We start from the raw sequence: 11,433 nt of genomic DNA, 5'->3' as shown, positions 1-11,433 counted from the left end.
TGCATATGATGACTACATCTATATGTATAAATGTTGGTGCTTTATTCTATTATTCTGCCTAAACCAATTAAATTGGATAAGACAGTTGATAATTTAAGATATTGTATGTTGCCATGACTAATTATGCTTTGAATTCACACCCTATATGAGCATGAAATTAAAAGCACACACACACATATATATGCTACTTTGTATTTAATATAATGAATTTTGTCACACATGTGTATGATTGTATATTAATTGTTTTGAAGGAAAATGATGAAGAACCTTTGCCAAAATTGAAATTGAAGAAAAGAAGTAGGAAATCTACTCCAAAAGTACATGTATATGAATTGTTAATATTTTCTAAAATAATTTCCTTTAAAGTAATTTGCTGGTTATTTAGGAACAAGCCAATGAAATAACAGGTTTGAAATATATATATTTTATGCAAGTTTTGACTGTGAATGTAAAATGTTACTTTACATAAGTTTTAGTGTCTTTTTCAAGTAATTTTCAATTTACACTTCTACTATCTACATCAATAGAATACAGATCAGCCAAGAACTGCCAGTGAGCCAATGGTAAGATATCTTCTCATGGAAATTTATAGTTGCAAGGTCAGATCCAGGTCATTTTTCCAAGGAGATGGGAGGGGTTCAGAGTTTTAGCTAACCTGAGATGAAGGTTCAAGTGAATTAACTTAATTTCCTGGATTTGACATTAACTTTGTTATTTGCTTGGGAAATTATGTAAAAGCTAAACTCCCCGGCCCACATGCATCTATATCCAATCGGGCTCTTGAGTGCACATGTGGTTACACTGTATGAAGAATGGTTGTCGTATTGACATATTTTAATGAACAAAAATCTCAGATTTGATTAATGTGCATTTTAATGAATCAAACTTAACGGGTATGCATTGTAATTTGAAACAAAACATTACAGTTACATTCGCAATCGGTATATAATTTGTTATCGTAAAAGCAAATATTTTGACCACGACCTATCTAATTCACTAAGAATAGAGATTATGTCATAAGGTTTACAAGTTTTTGCCCTATATTATTGGCATTTTTCAGCTTATAGCCTTAGTAAAACCTTTCTTAGGGTTTTAGAATAAGGCTATTTTTCAACACAACCAGGTATAGTACTAGTACACAGACATTTGACACAGCAGGAGCCGCCATCATGTACTAGACTCAGTACGTATCACTGGCACTTGTTTCATACATGGGTCAAGGACGGGGTGACCCATGTATGAAATAAGTGCCAGTGCTCAGTATGTTGGATGTGCCTATAATTAGTGTCAAACCTTGATTTCTAATCGAAAATTGTCTGTTAATTGTTTAATTTTGTTGTCATTATAAACTTTTCACATTTTCATCTTCTTCTCCCTGAACCACTGGGTCAGCTTCAACCAAAGTTGGCAAAAAGGACCTTTGGTTGAAGGAGTTATATGAATTTATTCAAATGAAAGCTCACTTCTACTGGGGAGATAATAATTGAATGGTTACCTTTGATTATTGTTTTGTTAGTTAAAAAACAGTAATATTTATATACATTTATGGCATACATGGGATGTAAACATGAACTTTTAAAAGGATTCAAGCTTTTGTTATATTTTTTATCAACGCATCCTGAGTTATAATAGTGATGGAGATAATTCCCCAGGGCAAGTCCTTAGGGGAATGCGACTTGTCTAGAACCATGCAATTGATCAATGCATGTCTACTTTAAAATATTCCAACGTATCAATGATCACTTTTCAGCTTCAGTACACTGAATACATGTTTATTAATTGCATTGGCCATTAAAATCTCTTGTGTTGGTCAGCTAGGTTATATTTAATGGGTTTAAAGTCAATATCATATATTATTATGGCAGTTTTAAAGGAAGATAATTTAGCTTCATGATTGCATGTATACAATTTCTTTTAAAAATTAGCTATGTTGTCAGCATATATATACATGTATATGTAATTTCTTTTTGATAATTTACATGTACAGGTAGGAGAACTCCAGACCAGTTGTAGTAGTGACCAATTTACACTACCTGATTTACCTACCACTGAAATGGTAATGTATCTTTTTAAACTGGCATTTATATTTTTCATCATATATACAAGTTAATTCATTGCCATTAAAGTAATACAGCATGGATTAAATTAAATCTGAACATATATTATTTCTGGCCCCATATGCCTATGTGTGTGTGCAACTGATCGCTTTACCTGTTGATGATCCTTATTCATCACAGTTCTATATATATATATATATATATTCAACTTCAACTCCTCTTATCCTCTAATTACTGAGGAAGTCTTGAACAACATCAAGTGTGTAGTATTTGTGCAAGGAATGGAACAAATTGTTAAAATAAATAATAGATTTACCTATACTTTCCACAGGGTATACATAATTTGATGCTATCATAATCTTTGATATCATGTATCTTTACTTTAACATGTAATATTGCAGACAAACTGTATGAGTGAAGAGTTTGATAGGCAAATCGGTTGTATATTTCTTGCCAGGTCTGGTTATATGGGCTAGGGCAGTGCATATTACAGTAGCATTCTGTTAGGTGCCATTAAATGCATTTATTCTTTTAAATTTTCTTTTATAACTTGAAAGCATATAACATAATAAAAGCTACAATATATAAGTTAACATGTACGTAATAACATAAGTAAAAAGCAATTTTAAGTCCTCAAGAAGGGTGAATTGGACTGTTAATACATGAATATCACCTTGATTTAAGTATAGATGATCCCACACACAAAAGCATTTATTTTCTAAAGTTCTGCTTTTGTCAACTTAAAGATGTAGGCTTTGTTTAGGTATATAAATGCTGTCATGGCCATGATCATTTCCACACCCTTTGCAACCCTGCACTGAACTCAGTTGACCATTAAGGAGCATGTGCCTCTTGTTTTTGTTATTTACAACACACTGATATTTATTTATCACCAGCTTGTATAATTCCAACACTAATCAATGCTTACATTATTTTAAAAACAAACAGGATGAAGAATTGCAGCCCTGCAGTAGTCACCATGGACTACTGTCGGATACAGGGACCCCAACAGTAAGATCAGCTACATTGTAGCTTCTTGTTATTTACATACAGGGATTAATTAGTCTTCTATTCATACATTATAATTCAGTTCATTCAATTTTATGAATTGAAACATTTTTATAGGTAATTTTCAATTGGACTGCCAGGACCAAGAGTGCCTCTAGTAACCAGAAAGAGTAAGATATCTTTCTTTGAAAATTGAAGTGTTAATTTCTTGTAATTATAGAGATCTCAAAAAGACCTAATTATTCAATCAAATTAAAAGATATCAATATTATATGAATTACGTAATATATATATATATATATATATATATATATATATATATATATATATTTGTCTTTGCATAGATGTGTACTTGTATTTTTAAAAAGCTTATCACACATGTAGCATGAAAGAGAGATCATGATCTTTAATTGTACGTATCATTATCTTGATCATAGGTCATTCAATTTCAATTTGGCATTTTAAAAGAAGTAAATTTAGCTTTTACCTCACAGTTTTCTACACATAAAGTACATACTAATTATTTACCCTTAATTATACAGTCCTGTGGGGATCTGGGTTTGTGGCAAATATATATGATAAAGATCCCTCCCTGCTCAATGGCCATAAGCGCCGAGTATAGGCCTAAATTTTGCAGCCCTTCACTGGCAATGGTGACGTCTCCATATTAGTGAAATATTCTTGAGAGCCTGAGCATTACAAGTTGTTTTTGTTTTGATTTTAGGTCACCTGAGTCACTCAGGGTTCAAGCCCTAGGACTGGGCCAATATGGCCATATATTGAAAATGTATTAAATGATAGAAAATCTTCTTCTCTACTGTAGCTTTCATATGTATATGTATATGAGAAAAACTAAATGCATGGTTATGATGATGTTTATGAAGCTCTCTACTAAATTGTGAAATGCATAGCTCCTAGGTCAGGGGTTCAGGCCCTTGGGCAAGGCCAATATGGCACCACATAATAAAAAAGAATTTTCCCTCTCTACTTTCACAGTCATGGAAGATAAATTGAAGGCATGGTTATGATGTTCATATAAATGTCCTCTTTTTAAATTGTGAAATTCATGGCTCCGGCTTTTTTTTTTTTTTTGAGGGGGGGTGTTAAAATGATTTAGGCCTATACAGTGGCGGATTAAGAGGGGGCACAGCCGGCGCACCCCCCCCCCCTCTAAAATTTTAAAATTTAAAGTAAATTGCGGTATCTTGTTTCGGAAAATGTACTAAACGATAAAAGAAGCAATAATTTCTTTCACCTTCGGAAAAATAAATGACAAAATCCTTTGATTTCTTGAATTACTTTTTTGGGAGAACCTAATTTTTTCCCCAAAACCCCTTAAAATTTGGGTTATTTTATTAATTTCACCTTATTAAAATGATAGAAAATAGTACAAATGACGTAATAGGAGAAATATTTCAAGCCCCATAAAATCTGTAAAATCCAGGAGCTTTCGCCCACTGCCTCATAAAGTGGCGCCCCCCGTAACCACAATTCCTGGATCCTCCCCTGCTATATGTTTCAAACTTCTATTTTGCCTTCATCTGTAAATGAATAGGAATTGTGTGCATAGTTTTATATATCATAAAGATGTGCACAGACGACTCCATATTGAGACTTAAATGCAATATGAAACTCCCTGTATGGGCTATGATACTCAGGTGACCGTTAATGCCCGTGGGTCTCTTGTTTCTTAGTTATACTAATTTTTTATTTTGTTTTAGCAGAAACATTACTGCTCTTGAGATTCTAAAAGAACTGCAGCAAAAGATTCAGCCAAATGGGAAAAAAAATACAATAAATGTGGACAGAAACAACATTTTAGATTGTAAAAATTCATTTAGAAGAGAGAAATTCAAGGAGAATCAACCTTTGTTTGTGCGGTTTTCTGGAGAAAAAGGGATAGATGATGGAGGCCCTTCCAGAGAATTTATGAGAATGATGATTAGATCTATTGCTCAGTCATCCATATTTGAGGGAAAAGAAACAAACCAAATGCTGTCGCAAAATCTGATGGGTAAATTATGCATGTATTTGAAAAATGATATGAAATAATTAAAAACTACGATAAATACTAAAAATCTATGGAGCACCAATTAAGATCTCTTCAAATACTTTAGTAATCAATTATATCTTTAATTCTGAATTATTGCGAGCTTTAATTGAATTAACGATCTCTTCAAATGAATTAATGATATCAACAATTGAATTGATGTATGCTAAAATTCAATTGAATAGAACAATAATTGATATAATGCGCACATTATTTCATTTGATGAGAGCAATAATTGATTTAATGCACGCATTCATTCAATTAAAGAGAGCAGTAATTGAATTGATGATATCTTCAAATAATTGAAGATATGTTCAATTATTTGAATTTATGTTAATTTGGCACTCCATAATAACCACTGCACCAGAAATGCCAATATTGATAGTATTCAATTGGCATCCTTATCATATACGGAGTATATTCTGAATTGTTTAAACCATTAATTGACTGCCAACCAAGACCAATAGGGTAGCCACAGAATGGATATAATGGATCTATTCAAATATATTTAATTATGATATAACTAGTAAAACATACTTGGTTTTATATTTTAATCCAATGAAAGGTTTCTTAAATGTAAAATGAGTAAAGCAGCAAGAAATTCAATTTTCAACACATTTTACATGTAGCAACTTTTTTTTAGGTGCTCAGGTTAGAAAGTTAACTGACCTTATAGGCAAGTTATGTTTAAAGTTGAGCCCTTTTTCTTTTTAGCGGAGAAGGATGGTGATTATGAAACTTATGGCAAGATTATTGCATACTGTTTGGTGAATGGTGGACCAGCACCGACATTCATGTCAGAGTTTCTGTACGGACTATTGGCCTATGGTCCGGAGTTTGCTGACCCCACTATTGAAGATATTGTTGACGATGAATACAAAGAGCAAGTGCAAAAGGTTTTTTGGGGGAAAATTAATTAAACCAACAAAATAAATAAAAATAGATTGATTCTCAACCCATATGTGCACATAATTAGGTACAGGGGTTAAGAATTAAATCAATTGAAATGGCATACTATATATTCTTTAAGTTTTGGCTGGGAAGTTGCCACTTAATTGAATGTTCACTTTTAGTACAAGTAAGGTAGCAAACGTGATAAATATATATATATATATATATATATATATATATATCTTTCTCTGAAAAAACATTTGAAATTCATGTCAGTTACATGTAGCTAGTACATGTATTACTTATTTATATTTTTGTCCCCCACTGAAACACTGGTGTTGTGCGTCCGTCGCACTTGACTTTGTGGATGCAATTTCTTGGAAACCATCAAATTAAGTACATGTCATTAATCACATTGCACTGCCATTTTAATGCATCAAATTTTACAGGAGTTATGAAACTTTTGTGCTTAAACTTTTTTGTGGCAGTTGGGGGGGGGGGGGATGTGGCTATGGCATATTTACAATCTTGTTTTCCTAGCATGTAGCTTAATCTTCTTTCAGATTGAAATGTCTACAGATATAGAATCCTTTTTTGATGCAGTTGATCCTATAAAGCCACTTTTAGACTACATAGGTGGCCTATCACTGGCTGTGAATCCCAAGAAGAAAAATGAACTGGTACATACTCTTTGCCGTCACATTGTTGTCACCAGAGTTGAGAAGTCTCTTCTTCAGTGAGTACAATTGTATGAAACCCAAATTGAATCTATTGCAATTACATGGTTGTTGTGTGTTAACAACTGAACATTTGTATTAACTTCTTGATAACTATAGTCATTCCAATTCTTTTCAAATGGTAAGAATCTTCAAGACAAAGGGGACATGAATTGTAAATTTCAGTACTCCTGCACCCCAAGGCCTTAGGGACAGGGCAAGAACTGCCCAAAATTTTCCAAACTCTTTTCTACAACTGCATACTAGTATCATTAAATAAAGCTTAATGCATAGCGATATAGAACAGAAAGGTCTTTAACAAAATTGTAAATTTTAGGAGCTGGGGATGAGGTTCTGACTCCAGGGCAGGGCCAAACTTGGTAAACATAGTGTGTATGTGCCAAACATGTAAATGATATCTACTTTAATGCTATTGAAACTAAATGAATATTTAGAAGGAGTTGGTTATCCTTTACCAAAATTGTAAATTTCATTATCTTAGGGGTAAGGATTTGGTTTCAGGGTGGAGCCAAAATTATTATAGTCATTATTGTATTTAACATTTGAAGGACTTCTTTAAGTTTGGTGATACAGTATAAAACTAAATGCATATTTAGGAATAACAGGAAAAGATGTACCAAAATAATAAAAAAAAATATTGAATTTCATAACCCCAGGGTTTGGACTTTAGGATATGTCCAAATAAGTCATATCATTTAATAATGTTAATACATATGTTGTATAAAGCCTTTCATCAGTATATGTGCATTTGATGCTGAATACTAGAATTTAGCTTAATATATAGATATCCAGAACAGGAATTTTTTTATAGATTTCACAGCCCTTGGGAATAGTGATACTTTTAGTTAGTACTCAGGTGACTGATAAGGCCTGTTGGCCTCTTGTTAAAAAGCTCTTAAGGAAAGTCCGTGCTTTTACGTATCCGGTTTTAAATTTTAAACACCGACTAGAAAGTTCTAGTTATAACTTCTTTGTCTGATGTTTGTAGTTTACGAGAACTGTACGAGTCAAATTTAGCATTCAAATGTGAATCTTAGATATCTTTAACATAAATTATTATAGTATCAAGTCCTCACTAGCTCCAATGGTACAAAGCAATGTAATATCTACATTGATCTCTAAAAGGCTCATAGCTTGCAATCTAAGCCTGAACAAGTTAAAAATCATACATAGGCGTGACCCTCACAGTGGAATTCAAACTGTTTTTAGTGAGTTTGTGTTTGGTTCAAAGAAACCCAGAATTATAAATCCTCAGAAAATCATCAGCAAAGTTGTTGAATATTTGAACTCTTCTTCACAAGTACTTTCAAGAAACAAAATTATTTGTACATGAGCTGTAGTTGCTAGAATCTACACATATGTTACATTATATTTATTTTTTCTATAAGTATGAGATAGCATGTAGGTATTTTTAAGTATGATATGATTGATAGCCAAACAAAAAAAGAATAACACACACACCAAAAAAAATGTGAGAAAAAGGAAGGGGAGGGGGTGCCCCCCCTATCTCCCTCCTTGTGTTCTAATTGTCTGGTAGGACAAAATTTTCAGTATGTTTTACATATATATATATATTGTCATATTCTGTTAATCTTGATTTTAAGATTGTATTTGCTGTTACAATTTACTATTTTCAAAGTGTGCAAAGAATAATTGTAAAACTTATATTCAAAAATGGGGGTTTGCGTTTTCAAGAGACCATTTTGCAAAATATCTCTGGTCAACTATGGTAAAATATGTTTTTTTGTTAACCTTAGATATAATTCTAAATATTTTTAAAGAAAAACTGGCATGTAAACAATTTAGAATTTGAGAATTTTTCAAAATTGCGATATTCTGTGATTTTTTTCTGAAGGATGTGAGCAGATTAAACAGCAATTGTGTATGTTTTCAATTGAATATCTTTAAAAATTCTCTCAATAAATGAATAGCTATTGGTTTTTATATATTATAGCTTAATATGATGTGCTTTGGTGCATATTTTTAATAAAACATGAGATCATGCATTCTTGTGTTAAAATTTGGCTTTTGCATTTGGGGGTATATATGCTCTGTAGCACATAGTATAAAAATAAACCCGCAAAGGTATGTCTAATATGGGTTTTTTAGTTAGTTTATGAGTTGTTAAAGTTATTTAAATGGAAAAAAATTTGATTGACAGAAATTTCTAATAGGATTTACCTACCTTAATTAAAAGAACGTATAATAATATATGAATAACATTGTCGGAAAAATTACTACCAAGTTATATTAGGAAGATATTGTCATAAATCATACCAAATGTCAATTTGAATGTTGAGCATGCCTATATTTTCATAATCTGCTTTGATAAATAGGTTTACCAATGGTTTAAGATGTTTGGGAGTGCTAGATATGATCCGAAAATATCCAGATGCAATGAAAGAATTGTTTGTCTACACAAGTGACACTGTGTTGGATGCCATTGAAATGGACAATCTATTTCAAGTTACTTTCTCAGAAGAAGGTAGCAATAAGTACATCAATGAATTAAAGGTCCAGACATTTTGGCGGGATTATCTGGTTGACCTAGAAGGTATTAAATTGAAACATCTCTGCATGTAAAAATATCAGTTTTAAATTAATTCGAACACTTACTAAGTATGTAAAATTTTGATTTTCAAAATATAATTGCATGTTGATGTAGATAAATGACATATGTAATCATCTGTGATGTTTGTGTACTTTAGTTGCATCATTTTGAGGTGACCTGAATCCCTCTATTAATTGCTATTGCATGGGGCCCCATCCATGCAGCTTCTGTCGTATGCCATTTGTTGTGTACATGCATGTATTAACATTATGGAACATATTCATCTTCTTCTCAAGAACTACTGGACCAATATCTGTACCAAAATTACCGTGTAGGAGAAAAGGAACATAAATTGTAAATTTCATGACCCCTGGGGCAGGGGCGTTGCAATTTTAATCAATATATTAAAATTGCATGATTTCTTTTTTTAAAATCATGTTTCTCCTCTCCTGGGAATAGAGGAGACAAACCGAGTATTTAGTAGCTGAAGATCAATGATGCCATGACTACAAAAATTGTAAATTTCATGACCCCTGGGGCAGGACTGGGCTGTGAGGTGGAGTGGGGGCTAAATGCTTACATTGTGAAAGTCTGTAAAACATATTATTATTTTTTATAGTTAGTTTAAATTGAATGATCAATTTTAGAGAATTACATGTATATATTAAGGAATATAATTTTTAAAATATCTATCTTCAAATCATTCGGTGTCTACCAGAGTAATGTCTTTTGGGAAATACATCGGTGTGTGTGTGTGTGTGCAAATTCATCCCCAGTTGACTGTGGGCTTCCTGTTACCATATAGCAAGTTTTTTCTGTGGGTCTAAAATCTGCTGATTTGCTGGCTCAAATGTATGCTAATAATTTTAGCGTAATAAATTTTGGCGAACAAGGGAGAGTCATCTCTCTTGCAAATACTGATGTCGCATTTGTATCCATATTTGGCAAGTGAAATTTTGGCGGAAAGCTATCTAACCTCTAAAATAAGCCAAATTTTCACCCTTCGGAAAAAGCCCACTATACGGTATTTCTATGTTTTTGTAGGTACAATATATGTGAAATTAATATCATATTGTACTTGAATACCCAAACACATGTATAAGACTATATATTACATGTATATATACCTATGCAGTATAGAAATGTATTGATTTGTAGATACACCAGACAAGTTCAAGTCCCTGCTTGCATTCATCACTGGACTGGATTCCATTCCTCCTTTAGGGTTTTCACCCCCACTGACCTATAAGTTCAGGCATCCAGAGTCGGATGAAAATTTTACTCTTTTGGCAACTCCCTATGCAAATACTTGTACAAATACCTTAAGCATTCCTGTTACAGACACATACAAAGCTTTCAAAGATGTGATGGACAACGCTTTGGAATTGGGATGTTTGTTTACTGATCATTGAGTGTCATTTTGATCGTCACCTTTAAGTGTTTCATTATTTTTATACGCCGTCTTTAGACGGGACGTATTATCGTACAGCGATATCTGTACGCCTGTCCGTTCGGGGTTTTCTGTTTCTATAATTTCATTTCTCTGTCACATATCAAGCTGAAACAATGCTATGTAGGTTCTTTGTGGATCACTCTAGATGATCCATTTCAACCTATCTTGCAGGAGTTTTGCCCCTTTATTTGAAAATTATTGTTAAATGGAGGGTACATAATTTGTCTATCTCCTCCCACAATTATCAAGTGAGGACCACCTTGTTTTACAGAGTGTTTGTATGGATATTGAAAATGTGCATGTGACAAGGATTTATTTTCTTCAATTCTGAAGAAAATTACAGGTTGTTGAACTTAGTCAGTTTTGAGAAACTATTGCAAAGAGAGTACATGCTTTGTTTAGTGAATTCGATCCTCCCACAGTTTTCAAGTGAGATTCTTCTTATTTCACAGAGAATTTGTATAGGTATAGAAGATGTGCACGTGACAAGGATTTTGATTTTCTTCAATTTTTAAGAAAATTACAGGTTGTTCAGCTTACTCTGTTTTACGAAAATATTGCAAAGAGAGTATATGATTTGTCTTTTAGTTCCTTCTACAGTTTTCAGATGAGATTCTTCTTATTTTACAGAGTATTATTAGGGGTATGGAAGATGTGAAAGTGGCAGGATTTTGATTTTCTTCAAT

The 11,433-nt window shown here is 32.7% G+C and overlaps 1 protein-coding gene across 1 annotated transcript; it reads left to right on the top strand.

Moving 5' to 3' along the window:
- Nucleotides 1-1,997: 1,997 nt before the first annotated feature.
- Nucleotides 1,998-11,226, top strand: LOC130048184 (G2/M phase-specific E3 ubiquitin-protein ligase-like). The gene is made up of 8 exons (XM_056144539.1): nucleotides 1,998-2,056; nucleotides 3,006-3,068; nucleotides 3,183-3,235; nucleotides 4,787-5,079; nucleotides 5,830-6,011; nucleotides 6,570-6,742; nucleotides 9,080-9,297; nucleotides 10,453-11,226. Exons 1-8 carry the CDS (start codon nucleotides 2,054-2,056, stop codon nucleotides 10,704-10,706), a joined length of 1,239 nt encoding a protein of 412 aa, XP_056000514.1. The 5' UTR covers nucleotides 1,998-2,053; the 3' UTR covers nucleotides 10,707-11,226.
- The last annotated feature ends 207 nt before the right edge of the window (nucleotides 11,227-11,433 follow it).

Source organism: Ostrea edulis, chromosome 7 (assembly GCF_947568905.1).
Source record: "Ostrea edulis chromosome 7, xbOstEdul1.1, whole genome shotgun sequence".
Lineage (NCBI taxonomy): Eukaryota > Metazoa > Mollusca > Bivalvia > Ostreida > Ostreidae > Ostrea > Ostrea edulis.
Note: the sequence above shows the minus strand (reverse complement) of the source record. Positions and strands in the feature narration are given on the sequence as shown.